The sequence below is a fragment of the Brachyhypopomus gauderio genome, chromosome 5, assembly GCF_052324685.1.
Source record: "Brachyhypopomus gauderio isolate BG-103 chromosome 5, BGAUD_0.2, whole genome shotgun sequence".
Taxonomy (NCBI): domain Eukaryota; kingdom Metazoa; phylum Chordata; class Actinopteri; order Gymnotiformes; family Hypopomidae; genus Brachyhypopomus; species Brachyhypopomus gauderio.
In genome coordinates, this window is record NC_135215.1 from 1,174,968 (window position 1) to 1,194,644 (window position 19,677).

At 43.3% G+C, this 19,677-nt stretch overlaps 3 protein-coding genes across 3 annotated transcripts in view; 2 read left to right on the forward strand and 1 right to left on the reverse strand.

Moving 5' to 3' along the window:
• slc2a13a (solute carrier family 2 member 13a) overlaps window positions 1-1,529 on the forward strand; it is a 46,663-nt gene extending 45,134 nt beyond the window's left edge. The window contains exon 10 of the mRNA XM_077004752.1: window positions 67-1,529. Within this exon, the coding sequence (XP_076860867.1) occupies window positions 67-293 (227 nt within the window). The 3' untranslated portion in view covers window positions 294-1,529. The remainder of the gene's footprint in view (window positions 1-66) is intronic.
• A 421-nt stretch (window positions 1,530-1,950) lies between these two features.
• Window positions 1,951-9,856, reverse strand: redic1 (regulator of DNA class I crossover intermediates 1). Its single transcript, XM_077004753.1, has 15 exons — window positions 9,599-9,856; window positions 8,312-8,351; window positions 8,080-8,221; window positions 6,000-6,129; window positions 5,853-5,916; window positions 5,419-5,562; window positions 5,022-5,128; window positions 4,733-4,851; window positions 4,116-4,188; window positions 3,951-3,993; window positions 3,586-3,616; window positions 3,426-3,511; window positions 3,007-3,147; window positions 2,488-2,917; window positions 1,951-2,290 (listed from the first exon to the last, which is right to left on the reverse strand). Exons 2-15 carry the CDS (start codon window positions 8,339-8,341, stop codon window positions 2,067-2,069), a joined length of 1,764 nt encoding a protein of 587 aa, XP_076860868.1. The 5' UTR covers window positions 8,342-8,351; window positions 9,599-9,856; the 3' UTR covers window positions 1,951-2,066.
• abcd2 (ATP-binding cassette, sub-family D (ALD), member 2) lies at window positions 9,156-19,438 on the forward strand. Its single transcript, XM_077004751.1, has 10 exons — window positions 9,156-10,305; window positions 10,515-10,695; window positions 11,019-11,140; window positions 13,723-13,894; window positions 15,035-15,129; window positions 16,298-16,443; window positions 16,881-17,026; window positions 17,899-17,983; window positions 18,071-18,196; window positions 18,506-19,438. The coding sequence occupies exons 1-10, from the start codon at window positions 9,361-9,363 to the stop codon at window positions 18,720-18,722; spliced, it is 2,235 nt and encodes a 744-aa protein (XP_076860866.1). The 5' UTR covers window positions 9,156-9,360; the 3' UTR covers window positions 18,723-19,438.
• Window positions 19,439-19,677: the final 239 nt, after the last annotated feature.

Below are 19,677 nucleotides of genomic sequence, written 5' to 3' on the forward strand. Positions count from 1 at the left end.
CCATTCAGTTTGTGTTTAAAAGTCTCTGTTCCCATTATGGAGTGAGCTTTCTTTATTACCTTGCAGGTGCATTCTTTCTCTACTCGAGCCTGGCTCTGCTGGGCGGCCTTTTTGTTTACGGCTGTCTCCCTGAGACCAAAGGCCGCCGGTTGGAGGAGATCGAATCACTGTTCGAGAGCCGTCTGTGGTCCTGCGGTGCCTCGGACTCCGACGAGGGCCGTCAGGTGGAGTATATCCGGGTCAAAGGTTCAAACTACCACCTATCAGACAACGACGCCTCAGACGTGGAGTAACTGCACTGTGTAGCTCGGAGAATGAATCCTTGCTCCGGCCCCCCCGTACAGGGCAGTCGAGCAGGGCGGAGAGAGAGTCAGTCTTCATCCTACCCCGACCCTGACGGGTCCATCTATGCCAGTCAGGTTGCATCTTATGCATACAGTAGCCCACGTTGCTTGAAGGAAAACGGGAGTGCGTTTGCAGAGCACGCCCAAGCACAGTCACACGCGTGCACGCACACGCTAACACGTAGTTCCCCACTTTTGGCTGAGGTTTTTAAGTACACAGAGATCTGTAGTATGCTGACAGATGTGGCATCAACGTTTTTGTGCTCATTCCCATGATACGAGATATTTGCTGTACAAAACATCAGTCAAATATGACAGTCTTACATATCAGTCGATATGCTAAGCTTCCTGGCAAACCATTTGCACCACAATGTGGAGTTAACCTCTGTAAACATACTCAGATTTGAATATAATCCATGGAGAAGGCTCAGCGGATGTGCGATAACCCCTGAAAATGTTGTCTGTGGTGAGCTGGAGAGTAGATGTGTCTTTTGCAAATGTTAAGGCCCTTAAACATGTAGCATACCACATATGGGTTGTAATCTTGTCTTTTGACTTGGACATCAGTTCAAGACAGCCATTACCAAGACATTACAAGTAGGCTTTAGCATTTTCAGCTTAGAGTATTTTAGATTACCCAAAACAGTTTATAGTTTAATAATGTGCAATGACCTCTCTAATGTTCTAATTTTACCAGATTTTTCATCAACTTGTCTCTTGCAACCGATTGTGTCCCATTGCTAATATGAAACTGAGTTTACCCGTTTTTTTTCTTTGTTGGGTCTTCCTTCATAGCCCTATGTACAAATGACATTACGTTAAGTAGCTCTTGTCCATGTAACAAAGTGGAATACTTGTTTCAAGAAGTAGCATTATATCCAATGTTATGTTTAATATTGTACTGCTGTCAGTATACACCTTGGTAGTCAGGTACACTTAGGTTTGTGCCAAGCTGACTTGTTGTGGCTGTGTGTGTAACAAAGCAGTCGATAGACAATGTAAAAGCAACAATATCAAGCAAACTAACACAAGTACTTTTTTTTTACAACAAGCTGTTTAATGGCTGGTGACGTGACTACACACATCTCGCCTTTATGTATTATGTGTTTTTCCTGTTAGCACAGATACATGATTGTGTACACTGTTTCCCAGAAGGAGAATCACACTGTAGACCAATGGTTTGGTAGTGTCATTTTAATCAAACATGCTCATTACAGTTTGATTGTGGCATTAAGAAGACAAATACAGTAAAATACATTTTGCCAGTTTTTTTTCATGTTTTTAGAATGTACTTGACGCCGAAAGATGCTCAGAGCTGACAAACGACTGTGTTACTCTGAACAGATGCATCTATTGTTTCTAGTGTGCATTTTTTCTATGTGTAATTATGTTTACTATCTAAAACAGTGTTTCTACAGGCAATGCAAACATAGTGAATACAGATATATGTATAGTGTTGTACAGTCAATTTGATTAATGTTGCGCTAAATGTTTTGCTAGATTTATATTCTATAAAACTAAATATATTCATGACATTTGAGAATTTAAATAAATCGTTTCAACCAAGACTTTTGTATTGTGCTGTACGGTAAAGAAGTAGGCCTATTCCTCAAGAAGCCATCATGACACACGAGATTTTTAATACATTTCTGAAAATGCAAATCGGCAACAGATGCTAACTCCTAACATACAAAGAAGGGCTCAATCTCCGCTGGCGGGCTTTCATGCGTGCTTATTTCTATACTTCAGCATCAGCAGAATGTTTGCGATTTCATGGAGAGTTTCGGTCTCCTCAGAGACCCAGTTAGCGCCTCTCTTAGCACCAGAGCCATTGGCGTGTTCCTCTGTGCCCCCGACACTCCTGGTGGGGTCTGGATTTTCTCTCCCCTGCTTGTGACCTTCACACCCTCCTCTTCCTCCTCTCGCTGCCGCGTTCTCCTGAGATTCTGCGGATGGAAAACGCATCTTGCACAATCTGTGCTATTTTCCATCTTGAACAAGTGGCCACATTCAAATAGTAAACTCATAAGGTATGATTAAAAATGTATCATGCTCCACTGAGATTCATCATGTTCCCACTAGTCATTTTAATAGTTTGGAGAATGTGTTTCATGCAGTTTCACAGGTGGTTAGTTATTAATACCTGGGGCACTGGCGTGAGAGGACTTCAGTGGGGATAAGAGTTTCTTCATGCATGCTTGGTTTTTGGGTGTGCATGAACTTTCTTGTCCTGTGATGGCTTTGTGTGTCTGCTGTTTGGTCTCTCTTGTGGGTAACATCTTCCAGGGCGTGTTCCACATCCCTGTGTGTCTTTCTGCCGGAGCACACCGAGTGCCATTCAGAAGACCTTCACAGCTGTAACCAGTCTGCCATCTAGTGGTAGCAGGTTGCCCTTCATTACACGTACCACGAGCTGTGAGCTCGGTGGAAGTATTCGTTTTGTGTGCTTTTAAAAGAGAATCCTGTACTACAGCATCACAAGAAGCTGAAGTGGAATTAGCCACAGTTTGGGTCCCTGTGTCTTGGGTCCTGAGAGATGCTTTGTCATATATTCCAGCATTTGTAGCATCTGTCTGCAGTCGAGAGAGAACAAACAGACTCTCGTCTCAGTCTTGTCTCTACATACCTTTACCCTGTCACTGCCAACACAGGTAGATATTACCTGCTGTCTGAATGGCCCGACTGGAGAGAGGCTTGATGTAGCACTCATCACTGACCAGAACGGGCTTTCTGGACTGTGCTGACATTGGCATATACGCATGAGGGGAGCACTAGTCCGTATGCACTGCTCACGGCCCTCTTCCTGTGACGGCAATAACACACAGCATGGGGACGCACAGGGGCATGCAAACATGCACAAAGCAGTGATTTTAAACTGCTAAACAAACTGATAAAAAAGATTAACCGAAAGAGACATCGTAAAACAGTAAAAGTAAAGTGTATATAACAGACAGAACCAAATTGTACACTCAAAAATGTTACTCTGTAATATCTGTCAAGTCCAAAACAATTATGGTATCTAGAATCATGTAACAATTTCCCAAAAGCATTCAAGAGCTTGAAAAGAGCTTCTGTAATTACATCATCTGAGCTGGCACAGCCCTCCCTGAGCGAACAGTATGGCGGTGATTCAGAGGTATTCTTAGTGTCAATTGTGTGTATACCGCCTGTGGCAACAAAGTTAATTTAGTCTCTTTTCAAAATCAGATCAGCACATTACACATAAGAGTAGAAAACTCACATGATCTGCAGTCGTCACGTCTATGTATCTGCTTCAAAATGAGGATGAACAGAATATAAAATATAAGCCTTAACAATATATTTTCAACAAAGAATGGAACTTTAGTAGTGTGTACCACAGGGGGCAGCATGTCCTAATACACTGAGAATGTTACAGAGAGATGACTGTCCAGTGACTGCAAATTCTCCCCGATCCCAGATGCATTTACAGGTAATATACCTGTGTTCTTTTTACATCTGCATGCTCTGAGTGTGCCCATATGGACATTATAAATGTACACATATATGAGAGTGAATATATTAAATAACATGCTTGAAAATGTTTTGGTTGATTATTAGATGTCTGCAAGCAATACCCCATATTACCTGAGGTGAGAAATCACCATTATGGTCTGTGCTGCATAACTCACTGAAATCACATTTAACAAATAACCTAAATTATGACAGATCTATTAGGCCTACAGATACAACCACATGCACTTTTGTAGTGATAAAATGGCATTAATACATTGAATAATGCAGGTTACTAACTGGGCTGCGGTGAGGAGAGTGGTGGGTGTCTCCTTCTGAAGATGAATTCTGTGTGTTCTCTTACTGAAAATGTCTGCAGTCATGAAAAGGAAAGAACATTCTATATAAAACTTCGGTTTTATTTTAATGCTAACTGGTCAATTTTATTTTATGTATGTATATACATAATGCTTGTGTTGCTTTAATTTCCTTGTTTTAGCCACGCCCCTTGCTGATGGGGCCATCACACCTTGCTGGTGCTTGCTCGTTGATGTATTTAAACCTTCGTGACAGCCATATACTTTGTCGGTAATCGTTCTCACATTGTCCTGCCTACGCGTTGTGCTACCGCTTTGGTATTTATACGTTTTGCGTTCTGTATTTACAGTTTATAGTTCGTTGCTCATGTTTTACTTTGCAAACATTTTAAAACTTTCGACAATAAACGCTCCTCTGCTTTTCAACTCCCGACACGTGCACAAATAGTTTCATAATTAGACCTACTGCTGTGCGTGCACTAATTAGCTCATCCAAGTGATTAGAACTAAATGTACACTTATTTGCACTTCATTTGAAAATCTTGAAAAAAGACCCAAACGCATAAGCAAATCTAAAAATATGGTGATCTACATTAGCACCTTCAGGTCTGAACTTTTCGCAGCTGAACTCTAGGAAAAGTGACTCTTCTTGATGCTTATGCTTTTCTATAGGCTTCTGAAGGTACTCTGACTCCATAAAGGGCATGTTGGTTTCTGTGCTGTTGGAGAGTATGATACAAAACAAAATAACATGTGAAAAAATGTAAAAATGAAAAAAACAATCTATCTAATAAACAATAATTTAAGATGTCCAGAAAATAAAAGTTGCAGGCACTTGTTTCCCTTCTTCACAAGCTACAATTAGACACTTGATTAAATTGTAAGATACCTGTGTAAGCTGCTCCCAAACTGGACTCCCATTGGTGGGCTGGGTTGGGGGGTCTGTGTTTGAAAAGACCTAGCTGTACAGGGGTCATATTCACATACCCCCTCTGGCTGGGAAGAAGGGAAAACTACAAGTTAGGTACAGATTTTTAAGATAAAGGTCTGCCAGTATATAAACTTAAGACATCCTAACAAATTTACCACACTAAAAAATCAGTGATGAATTATGATGACAGCTGGACACACACTGACACCATAAAAATTAAAGTTGTTATTAATTTACTGATTACAAAGTCTAGGACCTACAGACATGTTCCTCCCATAACAACTATTTCAAACCTGAATCAAAATAACTGAATGAGAAATCCCTTTAACTAATTCTAAATATGTTTTCCATATACCTGAGGTGCATTTGTGCAAGAGGACGTCCATGGTGATGGGCAGGAGATACATGGTGTGAGTCTGGGATGAAGGTTATACGTCTCTGAAGAGACTGAGGAAGCTGAAGAGCACAGACTGAGGCTACATTCCTGCAAAGGGGACATCTTAGACCAAATAAGACACATAAGACACGTTACAAAGGGGACATCTTATGTCAAATAAGACACATAAGACACATTACAAAGGGGACATCTTAGGTCAAATAAGACACATAAGACACATTACAAAGGGGAAACTTAGGTCAAATAAGACACATTGGAATATGTTTTACATGCTTCATATAGTGTGTGCAAATTACCATAGAAAATGCCAACTCATAACAAATCTGCAGTGTCCTTGCAGACTAACTTAAATAAAACTCAAAACAGGAGAGATTTTGTAAAAAGACTCTCACCACCTTGAATTTGTACTCTTCAAAGAGACTGCTTTTTCTTTTTTTCAAACCTGGTATATGGGGACTGACAAAATAAAAAGGTTCAAAGTGTCATATTGCATTATAGGTTGTTTGACTTTGTACAGTACTTGGAAGAGTAATGGGTACCTGCACTGTGATTGGCTGTTTGCCAGGTTCAAGGCTGATGGAGAGCAAGGACTCATTGGCAACTCTAAGGGCCTCTGACTCATAGATTTATGTGGTCCCTTTAAGTCTGCCTGATGTATTTTAGGTTTACCTAAAATGAAAAATCATGGAAAATCATATATATGATTGGATGAACCTAGAATGCACTATAACCTCTACAGTTGAACTTAGTGTGACCTTCTCTAAACGTTTGAATGCACATGTCCAACTGTTCAAACTATTCAATGTTTCAGTACTTTTTGCACAACTTAGCTTAGGCCACTGAGCTTAGATTGTCACAGAGTGTCATCAGCAGGTTTCAACAGAGATACAGAGACTGGAAGAGTCACAGAAAGTCATAGAAGGGGACGTCCTTTGGCCACATCCTACAATGATGACCGCTTCACTGTGAACAGAGCCCTGTCGAACCAGATGATGAAGGCCACACAACTCCAGGCACATTTAAGAAAGGTGAGTGTCATGTCAGACCATCCAAAACCAATTACATCACAATAGTCTGCATGCTAGACCTACACCTACAAAAGTACGTGACCACACCACCAAGGACAGACATCATCGTCTGGCATGAGCCAGGGAGCATTTATGTTGTACAAGAGACCTGTGGGCCTCAGTGCTGCTAATTGAGGTATTCAATTCAATGTTGGAGACATCAAGGAGAGTGCTATGCATCCGCCACTGTTGTCACCAGACAAGCGTTGGGGTTGGTGATGTTACAGTATGAGCAGGTGTGTCTCTAGTCAATACAGATCTTGCACATCTTCATGGACAACAATGTTCCAGCTCATCGAGATCGTATCATTAGAGAACGGCTGCTGGAGACTGTGGTACCTCAAATGGAGTGGCCTGTGTTTCTCAAGACCTGAAGAAGAAGTGGCCATGCCATGCCTCACCAGACACTAAGTCGACTTGTGAACGGCATGAGATGTCGTTGTCGAGCAATCGTTGATGCTCAAGGACACGTGATGACAAGTTATTGAGACATTTTTGTTGGGGTTTACCCACCTCTGTTGCCTTTTGTTTCAATAAATTGTTTTGAGATGAAGAAATCCCCATTGCATGCTTCTACATGCCATACTTCCATGATACCACAGTTGTATGAACTTGTTACATGTTCCATAAATTTCACCTGAAATCCAAATATCCATAACTTTTTGTGAGGTGTATGTGTAATATTGTGTGTGTGTGTGTGCGCATATATACAAACACACATATACACACACACACACACATTTTATATATAGAAATGAAGATGAAGATTTCAGGTAAGTGTACTTGTGTACAAGTGTAATTGTAGTGAAGTACACAAAGTTTCCACTGTGATGTGGTTGATTGTCTAGGGCCATCTTTACACAGCCTGCATCTGAGAACCTACATAGTATGATCCCAGCCTCTACTGATCTTGTATTCAGAGCTTGTTCCTGTGTTGCTATGAGTGCCTCAGTACCGTCTTTAAATCCAGCCCTTTCCGGCTATTGGTAGGATTTCTACATATCACGCACTCCCATTATTTACCGATGATACATAATGCGCAGGTGTTTATCCTGCCATGATGATTCCTGCTCCACTTCATTCTCAACCACCTCAAGTTTCTGCTTTGTGAGGTATTAAGCACTTCATCACTTAAGGCCATCCTCCTGGCATACTCCTGGATCTTGGATGTTTCATGCTCTGATGGTCACTAATCCTCGTCCCCCTCCCTTCTCATTAGTATAGTCTCAGCGTGCTGGATTTGGGATGAAAGCCCCGTGCATTGTGAGGAGTTTCCTTGTCTTATTGTCAGTGGCTTCTATCTCTTCTTTTGGACAGCTTATTATGTCAGCAGAGTATCTGGTGACTAGTAGAGCGTAGGTGTTGATTGCCCAGATCTTGTTCTTCCCATTCAGCTGACTTCTTAGGACTTGCCTCAGTCTTTCAGTCTTTCTAGGTATTTGGCTATACCTGCTTTCCTTGTGGTCTCATGATTCCCTGATTCCCGTTTGCCACTGGGCTTCCAAGGTATCCATGTACATACATATACTCCATATCATATATTTACATTTACCAGTGTGTTCCTTCTTGAATGAAATTTGGTTTACAATAAACATTGTAAGCAGATCCATATTGACAGTATTGCCTTCCTTGGGTGATGATGGTGGTCTCAGGTGATTCTGTCTTTTCTGCATTCTTCTCTTTTCAAAAAACTCCTTGAAATCAACATAACATACTGTCAGCAAAACACCACATTAAGTTTAACGTCAAATAAGTAATTGGAAGAATACACGTGAATTGGTTACCCTTTGTTTTTTTGTGTCACTCTTTTTCATAAACCGGCTCCTGTGAAATAAAGGTAACGTTAAGTCAAGGGCTCCGCAGGTACAACTAAAATGGCGTCTGCTAGCCGGACAGCTAACTCGCTAGATAACGTTAAACCTACTCTAGAAATACACAGGGGACGCTATCCTGTTCAGAAACTTACCGCGAACCTCCCACCCAGTTCATGTTATTCACTGCTGTTACTTGTTTACCTTTAAGTGAATAAATATAACCGTTATTTCGTGTTATTTCGTCTTTTCGTGTGTGATCTAACGATCCGTCGTTAAGTGTCTCTACCGTTTTACCGCCACACGGTTACTCATCACGAGCGCGCGGACTGGATCTGAAGTAACACGTACAATTTAACGATTTTACCACCAAAATATAAACACATTTGTGCCTCGGTAAAAATTACATATGATTTCTTACAAAAAAGTGGATATCCATGGTTGGATATTTAGTAAAGGTTGTAACAAAAATATTAATCAGATAAATGTAGCTATGTGGGTGTCCTGAAATAAAGCAGTATGCCACTTCGGCTGTAGTAAACTATTGTTTTTAGTCTCCTCGTCTTTTGCGCACCTATGAACGCGTCCATCCCCGAGTTATTAATCTGTGATTTTGCATGTAACCTTTTAATGAGATGAGACAATTATATAATCTGATAACTGTCACTTTGTGTTTAATTGAATCTGTAATCCGAATGGGCACATTATTAAATGCATTAACAAATAAAAATATTTTTTAAAAACGAGTTAGCTACGATTTTAATCCATACCACTGACAGTATTATTTGCTGTAGTCAAATAAAAGGCGAAAGCTGGGCGCCGTCACGTCACCGGCGCACCCAATCCTCTCAGAACCGCAGCAGAACCAGGTGACCGGGAGACCCAATCCCCGCGATGCTGGCACATCCTCGCTCTCCCAGTACCGGTCTGTAGGATTTGTGAACCAGAAATCGAGCAACCGGATGGATGTGGTTTAGAATTACGGCGGCGAAAACCGATTTTTATCTGCCAGATACACAAAAATGAGCACCATACTGCACGCAGCGTCCAAGGTGAAGTGGGACCGGAGCGCAGCGGCGAAGCGGGCCGTGGTTCTGCTGGCGGCCGCCTACGGCGTCAAGACGCTGCAGCCCATCATCTACAGGCGGCTCGGCAGACGCAAAGAGCCCGAGAACAATACAGCCGGTAAAACGGAGCAAAACGGACTGACATCGCCGCACAAACCTTCACCGGAGCCCGTTTCTGGTCACAAGAGATCACCTGGCGTGAACGCGGAGTTCTTCAAGCAGGTGCTGGAACTGGTGAGAATCGTGTTTCCGAATATTTTGACCAAAGAGCTGGGCTTGCTCTGTCTGCACTCCCTGGCTCTGGTTTCGAGGACGTTTCTGTCTATTTACGTCGCCGGCTTGGACGGGAAGATCGTTAAAACCATCGTGGAGAAGCAGCCGCGCAGCTTCATCATCAAACTGATGAAGTGGCTCCTCGTCGCCATCCCGGCCACGTTCGTGAACAGCGCGATCCGGTATTTAGAAGGCAAACTCGCGCTCGCCTTCCGCACCCGACTGGTCGACCATGCCTATAAAACATACTTCACCGACCAAACCTATTATAAAGTTAGTAATATGGACGGGAGGTTGGCCAACCCGGACCAGTCGCTCACGGAGGACGTTATGATGTTCTCGCAGTCTATTGCGCATCTGTACTCCAACCTCACCAAACCCATCCTGGACGTGATCCTCACGTCCTACACCCTGATCCAAACCGCCAGGTCCCGCGGTGCCAACGCCACCGGCCCCACTCTGCTCGCAGGACTCGTGGTGTTCGTCACCGCCAAGGTTTTGCGGGCTTGCTCCCCGAAATTTGGGAAGCTTGTGGCCGAAGAGGCGCACAGGAAAGGGTATTTGCGTTATGTGCACTCGAGGATAATCACCAACGCAGAGGAGATTGCTTTCTACAGAGGGCACAAGGTGAGTGTGAGATCCGTACAGGTGCGCCTGCGGGTTATTTGAGATGTGATGCGAACGAGATGGGCCCGAGCACGCCCAAACCCTTCACACATTAGTGATTAGTTGTCATTGACGTTATTAATCGCACTAACTGTACCAGTTTTTCACTCTGTACTCACAGAACCCTTTTGACTACTGTCAGGTATGTTTTTTTTTTGTACGTGAGACAGGTTGAGAGGCGACAGCTACAGAAATGCTACGAGGCCCTGGCCGAGCAAATGCACCTCATCCTGTCCAAGCGCCTGTGGTACATTATGATAGAACAGTTCCTCATGAAGTACGTGTGGAGTGGGAGCGGGCTGGTTATGGTCGCGGTGCCCATCATCACCGCCACCGGCTTCGCCGACAACGGTAAGGAGCCTCGTGAACTTAAGTAACCTGTAAATGGGAGGAAGCCATAAGCTTCACTAGCTTCACTAGCCACTAGCTTCACTTCATGTTTGGTGAAAGACACCCATGGATCATACAGTAAGATGGCATGCACTGTAGTCATCAGTCATAAAGAACATACGGATAAATCCTCTGATGATTCCCTCACAGACTACCTTGCCAGTCAAATTGACAGCCAATCATGCAAAAAATTGCACGTTTAAATGTTTGATAACAGTAAGACTCTAACACTGAAGTGTGCACTTTGGTGTAAAGCTGTCTGAAACTTGACTCCTTCCTCACAGAACTTGCTGACGGCCAAACTCAAGTGTTGGTGAGCGAGAGGACAGAAGCCTTCACAACTGCACGTAACCTCCTGGCCTCCGGGGCTGATGCCATCGAAAGGATCATGTCATCCTACAAAGAGGTAGCAGTTATACACACTGTGGTGACTTTAAACTAAAGACAAACAGGTACAAACCCACTCAAGATATAGTTTGTTGATGTTTACTATCTAACAGCAGCTACAAAAGGAATTGTGCAAAAATACTTAAACTATGATAAAAGCTCAAATCCCTGATTGACAAAATGATGTGATGAATCCTTTTCATTGTCACTGGAGGCTTAGACTTTGACCCTAAAGCTGGCTTGTGACAAGAACTGTTGTAAAAAGCGCTATATAAATAAATTTTGATTGATTTTGATTGAAGAATGACATATCTTCGAGGGAATGTGTGAAAAAGGCCTTACACTTCATTACAGATGGCCTGTTTGGCCTTACAAAACAGCTTATGAACGAACATACAGTAAATACTGCCAAAATGCAGCCATAATGGCTTGCATATTGTATTTATCTAGCTATATATCCCCTGTTCCATCAGCACCCATCAATAGTTAATAGGAACATTCTGGACTGGCAGCCTGTGCTGTTCATTGTCCATCATCACTGACAATATGCAGTGTCCACTGCTCTGCTATATGATAGCAAATTGGTTTGTAGCTGCTTAGCCTGGTGTTTGGCCTTTTGTCATTCCACTTGTGATAATGTATATGATAATACGTCTTATTAAGGTGTTTTGTGTTAAGGTGTTAATAAGGCATTATTACATTGCTGTACATTAATGATTCATTATTAGTAAATTGCAAACAATTAGGCCTATTGTGATAGGTAATGGGATGATACCGGTAACAACTTGGTTAATGCAAAGTGGACAGTGGACAGTGGACCCTCACAGAGTTAATAAGTACAAATGAGCTCCTAGTTGTTTCTTTGGTAATGCCGATTCAGTAGTCACCAGTCCTGCTCCTGGAAAAGAACCTTCCTGCAGAATTTAGCTCAACACTCACCGAACACACTTGATCCTTCTCATCAATACTGTCTCAACCCTGTCTGATTGAGTCAGGTGTTAGATGCAGGCAGGAACTGAACTCTGCACGAAGACAGAAATAGAGCTGGTGACCACTGACCTGACTATGTCTGCAGTGGACGTTCTCAGTTGTCTTACTGGCATATCATGAAGGGTGTGCAAGGTGGTGTTCATAATAGCTAACATTTCAATCACGCTTCCTGTGTCTAACACAATCTCCATGAATCCATAAATCTCCCTTGTGTCTAAGCATCTCTTGATTTGACGTACGGACTGCAGCCAATAGTTCAGAAGAATGTAACCGCACCCACCTCAAACAGATAAAATGAATACAGCTTTGTGTTGCATGAGTTAATAGGAACTTGGCTAAATCGTACAATGTCTCTTCTTTGTAAAGCACCTGTGTATTCAGCATTATGTCAAGGAGAATATGTTCAAATACTTGCTCCCCAAGTGTTTATACGTTAGGCCAACATTTGAATGTAATCAGTTAATGGTGACAAATATATAGGGTGGTTTTCTACAATCCATGACTTTCTGTTTTTTTTCCATAGGGAATGTTTGCTTGCTTTGTTGGCTGCCAAAAAAAAAACTCTTCCCCAGTGTTATTGTACTTTCCCTCCCTCCTATACATCCCATTATTGCAAAGTCATGAAAACTACAGCTGACGGCATGACTGCCAGTCCGATCAAAACACTGCAGTAAACTCCCCCAATATGAGACGGACGCACACCGAGTTTATATGTAGACGAATCAGAACAGTTCTCCGCAGGCCTGTACATGCCTCGAGGTCTGCATTCCTGATACCGAGTTAGCTCGCCAACACGGCAGAGCCGCTGGTAATAGAAATGGGCCACGCGGTGTTTCCAGAATCCCAAGCAGGTAAAGGTGATGTCACAGCTACAGGCCACACCCCCATTTCTTTCTCCGTACCGTAGGGCAATGAAAGCTGCAGGTCCTCTGTGCTAGCCCGTTGCGTTTGGCCTGCCTCTCTGATGGCCTCGCTGGGTGATTTAGACTGCTGCCTGTCTGAGTGGAGAGCACAGTCAGCTCTCCATCGCAGACGTCCCTCCAGACTGCAGATCATTATGGAGAACTCAACTCAGCTATTAAAACAACTATACGAAGTCAACTTGGTCCTAAGTGGTTTTGTATGTATAAATATAAGATGAAGATCATGATAAGACCCTTTACGTTTCTGTTACCTATAGCCAGACGGAGTGAACTTCCTCAGTATCACCACCATATTAACATGGACGCGGCATTCTAGCTTGTTGACACTCGTTGCCATTCCTAGAAGATGTTGATGCATTCCAGCGTTGACGGTCTTCGGTGAGCCAGAGAGTCTGAGCTGTTGGAGGTAGAATAAATGAATGCTGGAGAGACATCACACGATGCTTTTGGTGCTTCCACAAGTTTATGCTAGCGTTCATTCCACACGAGGTGCCCTCTGTAGAAACCCCATTGCAAATGGCTATGTAAGTTCATGAAGTCTGCATTCTCTGGTCATTTTCCAACGAACAGCGGTCGATGGGTATTATTGTCCTAAGCCAGACTCTGGACTATCTGCTGTTAAATGGTTCTGACCTAGAGAGTTACTGTAGGTCAGCGTGACATCTGGATTCTGTCCTATGTCCTGTAGGTCACAGAGCTGGCTGGATACACGGCTCGCGTGCACAACATGTTCCTGGTGTTTGGGGAAGTGCAGAGGGGGGTGTACAAGCGATCTTCTGTCTCCGCAACAACAACCACTGGGGAGAAGTCCAGAGGGGGACGTCCAGAGCTGCACATCGATGGGCCCCTGGAGATCAAAGGTACAGCATTAATACAGGGTGTAGATACGAGCATGTAGCTTTGAGGGGACACTGTTGCCTCAGTGAGAGGCTTTCTCGACAGAAAAGTACAGAAATAGAAAATTGAACTAAGGGATGTAAAATGGTGAAAATATGAAAGGGTGGGTGCTGAAATTCAGAATCTTTCAAGGTTCCTCTGGATTCAGTGTGTGGAATTAATGTGATAGCCATTCCTCACCCAATCCCAATTCATTCATGTATTTTTTTGAATCTGTAGAATCTATAGAAACTGCATCTGTTCAAGTAACTCAAACTCTAAATGCATTTTGATATGAACCTTCGAATTCATTTTCATCGCAAATAAGCAGACATCTCTGATACCAAAAAGCCTTTATCCAGCTAATTTCTGAATACATTCTGAGATAATGTCACTTTTATTTGACGTTTTACTCTTTACAATAGATGGATCATGTGAATCGACTATACATGCTCGCATCTCCACACCTTAGGGTGTCGTTAAGGAGACGTTTGCTTTGTGAATCAAGCTAAATAAACTGTCCCATCCAGAACATATTACGTGTTATAGCTGGCTTATAAATTGGTGCCACTTCTCTGAAAGGAAAGTGTTTATTCTCACATTAGACACACATTAGAGGTGTGGTAGTACTTGCACCGGCAAAAAAGCAACATTAGCAGTAACTGCATTAGTTAAACAGGCCTCTGGAGACAGTAACTAAATCTGCGATGGTGGTTAAAGCTACTTCTCCTTTCCCCTCCCCCTCTGAAAAGTTCCACTTTTTGTATGATTTTTGTGCACATAGGTTCTCACAGAAATAACAGGGAAACTTTATGCAGTTCTCATATTTGATGATTCGATGTCTTGAACTTGAAGTACTGCTTGCCCTTTTGACAATGAGGCAGCCAATGAAAGCAGCAGCCATTACCACAAAATCAGCCGCCTGAATAGTTTCTTCACAGTGGGAAAATTACAGAGAAATGGACAAACACTGAATTGGGGAAGGTTTTTTGTTGTTTTGGTAGTCTTTACTGATGTCTTTGAAGGATCACTGAGAACTATGTTAAAATTATGAATACAAAAGACTAAAATATGTTTCCTTGTTAGGATTAATGCCACCTGATCTCACTTGTGCTCTTTCTAAGGGAAAGTCATTGATGTGGATAAGGGTATAGTCTGTGAAAACGTGCCCATTATAACTCCAAATGGGGATGTGGTTGTGTCCAGCCTAAACTTTAAGGTGAGATCAAATTTAAAATAATATACATTTTCATAGCTGAACTATGAACATGCACATAGTTCAACGTAGTTCATGATGTGTAGTTTAAAAACAATGAATTCATGCATTTCTATGTTTCATGCGATAGGACATTTTTATTGAATGGAACTTGCCAAGGTGCTGTAAGCCTATAGGTGTCTCATTGAACCTACGTGTGTGTGTGTGTGTGTGTGTGTGTGTGTGTGTGTGTGTATTGGTATTTGTGTGTGTGCGTGTGGGCATATGTGTGTGTGTGTGTGTATTGGTATTTGGGGTGTGCGTGTGTGTGTGTGTGTATTGGTATTTGTGTGTGTGCGTGTGGGCATATGTGTGTGTGTGTGTGTGTGTATTGGTATTTGGGGTGTGCGTGTGTGTGTGTGTGTGTGTGTGTGTGTGTGTGTGTGTATTGGTATTTGGGGTGTGCGTGTGTGTGTGTGTATTGGTATTTGTTGTGTGTGTGTGTGTGTATTGGTATTTGGGGGGTGTGTGTGTGTGTTGGTATTTGGGGTGTGTTTGTGTGTATCTGTGTATTGGTATTTGGTGTGTGTGTGTGTGTGTGTGTGTGTGTGTGTGTGTGTGTGTGTGTGTGTGTGTGTGTGTATCTGTGTATTGGTATTTTGTGTGTGTGTGTGTGTTTGTGTTTGTGTGTGTGTATCTGTGTATTGGTGTGTGGTGTGTGTGTGTGTGTGTGTGTGTGTGTGTGTGTGTTGGTATTTGGTGTGTGTGTATGTGTGTGTGTGTGTGTGTGTGTGTGTGTTGGTATTTGGTGTGTGTGTGTGTGTGTGTGTGTGTGTGTGTGTGTGTGTGTGTGTGTGTGTGTGTGTGTGTATGTGTGTGTATTGGTATGGGATGTGTGTGCGTGTGTGCGTGCGTGTGTGCGTGCGTGTGTGTGTGTGTGTGTGTGTATTGGTATGTGGTATGTATGTGGTGTGTATTGGTATGTGGTGTGTGTGTGTGTGCGTGTGTGTGTGTGTGTGCGTGTGTGTGTGTATTGGTATTTGGTGTGTGTGTATTGGTATGTGGTGTGTATGTGTGTGTATTGGTATGTGGTGTGTATGTGTGTGTGTGTGTGTGTGTGTGTGTGTGTTGGTATTTGGTGTGTGTGTGTGTGTGTGTGTGTGTGTGTGTGTGTGTGTGTGTGTGTGTGCAGGTTGAAGAGGGTATGCACCTGTTGATCACAGGCCCTAACGGCTGTGGGAAGAGTTCTCTCTTCCGCATCCTCAGCGGCCTCTGGCCCGTGTACGGTGGCCTGTTGTACAAACCTGCTCCACAGCACATGTTCTACATCCCACAGAGGCGAGTGCATTAACACACACATGCACACGCATGCATGCAAACACACATTCATTCACATTCCTTTAATCAAACATACATGCAAATGTGTTACTTCAGTCATTTCAGTTACACCATGCCACTGCATCCACTCATTCTCAATGCATGCGTACTGTATCTGTCTCCTTCACCCTCTCCCATGCTGAAGGAGACGAGAGACACAACTGCACCTGCGAAGGAAACCGGAGATCTCACTAGTGAAATATTTACCAGACTCTGCAGGCTCATACACATGACCCCGGGGAGCAGTGAATATTTGATAGGATGCCGGAAGGGAAAGACCGGAGCGCAGGCCTTTAGGAATGAGTCGTTCCTCGGTGCTCACCTGGGTTCCTCCGGGGTTCCTGGGCTCAAAAGGGAGCCCCTGTCTGCTCGCTCACCGTATGCTGACCTGTGTTCAGGCCTTACATGTCCATCGGGACTCTGCGTGACCAGGTCATCTATCCAGACTCTCTCGAGGACATGCATGAGAAGGGCTGCAGGGACGAAGATCTGGAAGGAATCCTGGACATCGTTAACCTAAACCACATCGTCACCCGGGAGGGAGGTGCGTCCCCATCCTGGCCTTTTGCACGAGGATGCGGCTTCATTGCTCAGGATGAAAGTCAATGCGTGGGCGTGCGTGCGTGCGTGTGCGTGTGTGACAGGAGTGCTTTCTAGCCAAAGATAATTCAGCTAAAGCAATCGTAATCCTGACGGTCAAATATCAGGGGATATATCTGCTGTTGAAAAAACAGGCCTACATGCCAGTGCTACACACAGTGTTTCAGGTCTTGATGTGGATTAGAAAGCATTAGATTGGCATTGTCAGACTCTACCTGTGATAAAAGATTTAATTCTGTGGGATATGTAAGAGAAAAAACCATGAAGAAAAAAACCATGAAGAAAAAACCAGTGTTAAATAAACATCTACTTCCAAAGGTTTACTAATTGTAGGAAGGTGTAGATTAAACACCTGGGTTTACAATTATACTGTAAGTAAATAAAGTATCACATGGTCATATTGCTGTGGCTGTGAAGCTGTAACTCTTTATATATGCAGGCTTTACTTCTTATGCAGTGAATCATATTTGTATGTTATCTCTTGACTATCACTTCTTATTCTTTGCAAATTTTATGCTGTATACGAACTGAACCAGCTTACAGTAAATTATTACAACAGTGGCACAAAAATTCCTTGAAGTTGTATTCAGAGGCATTTTATGCACTGATGTGGCATTTTCAGTAGTCTTGTGCCTTAAACAGAACAGCTAAATATGACGATGACGATGACTATGGTAATGAGTACATCTCACATTTAACACTTCTTCCGTTCAAAGGCACATATCTCTTCAGTACAAATCTTTGGTAAATCTTACATGACCGTTCCAGTCTTGGTAAAGGTTTCAGAGGGCTTGACTTCTTTTTTCCCCTCTGCAGGCTGGGAGGCGGAGGTCGACTGGAAGGACGTTCTGTCAGGAGGAGAGAAGCAGCGTATGGGCATGGCCCGAATGTTCTACCACAGGTAGGACGCCTCCTGGCAATGAGAAGTTCACCCGTGACCACCCACGGGCCAGAAAGCCTGACCCTAAAATCGGAACCTTTCTTGCAGGCCCAAGTACGCCCTGTTGGATGAGTGCACAAGTGCCGTCAGCATTGACGTGGAAGGCAAAATATTCCAAGCTGCAAAGGATGCTGGGATTTCCTTGCTGTCTATTACCCATAGGCCCTCTCTGTGGTGAGATGTAAACACAGCACATTTGAAATGAGGATCATTGGTGTAGGATTGATGAAAGTTAACATTAAGGACATTATTGTAGTTACAGAAACAGAAAGTGCGATAATCATTACTATGTATTCCCGTGTATTAACTTAAAGGTTGTTAACAGGACTGTCTTGCAATGCTATATGTTAATTATTATGACATGACATTGACATTATTACCACCCATTGTTGATATGATTTATGAATAGATTCTTGTGGGTAATTAAGCCAGTGGATCTTTTTCTGCATGAGTTCACCCGGAAGTGTTTGTTCCCTCTGACAGGAAGTACCACACACACCTGCTGCAGTTCGACGGCGAGGGCAGTTGGCGATACGAACAACTGGACGCAGCTACGCGCCTCTCTCTGACCGAGGAGAAGCAGCGTCTGGAGTCGCAGCTCGCAGGAATTCCCAAGATGCAACAGCGACTGAACGAGCTCTGCAAGATCCTGGGCGAGGACTCCGTGCTCAAGACAGCCGAGGCCGAGGAGGCGGAGTGAGGGGCGGAGCAAGGGGCGGAGCCACAACGGTGTCACGAGGCTGTCGAAAAAGGAATGCCTACATACAGTGTTAATTTTAAAGCATGTCACTTTCTAAAAAGTCACTTTATTATTTTTTTTTCTTTTTGTGAGATTGACAGTCTTGGGTCTCTATCTCAGTGTTTATCTCAGGATTTAATTTTCCTTTGTTTTTTGTTTGGTTGTTTTTTAACAGTTATGATAGCAGTTATGAGTGTATTTTGATACTTCTAAAAATGTGCAAGATGGCAACATTTTAGCAGTTATTAATGTTTATTATATACAGTAAGAGTGACGGTTCTCAGTATTTCTTTTAGGAAACATGTCTATGTGCTTTGATGCTCATTTGTAAGGGGATTTCATTGATTTCTTATTTGACATTGCAAAGTATGTCCTGTGGATTTGTTTTATTTATTAATATTTTTTGTTTGTTTTTATATTTTATCCTGAACAACCGAACCCCACCCTAAAACCTGGAAACTGACTCTGGGTTCAATCTGATTTCAGTTCCACTGTGTCAGCGGCTGTCGTTGGGGTTCTCTAGGCTCAGGTGAACAGACAGTCTGGGTTTCCCAAAAGCATCGTGCAGACAGAGACCATGCGCGTACCTGATCTTCCAGTCTGCCATGACCTCTGCTTTGTGATGCGTTTTGGAAATCAAAACCAGAGCACAACGTGGCAGATGTGGTGGTGGTGGGGGGGGGGGGGGGGGTGGGGGGGGGGTAGCCACATGCTACGGGAGCGCTGCCCCACAGAGGCAGACTCTCGCACCTGCTCAAGACGGCCAAGACAGAGTAGGTGGTTTAGGTGTAATACGGCCGTCAGAAACGAACAAACACCCACTTGTGGTGTTTAAGTTAAAGCTCCTCTTTTCCACGTGTGCCTTGAGCACTCCAGCAGTACCAACATCATCCATGCACAGCGCCCATCAAAACTC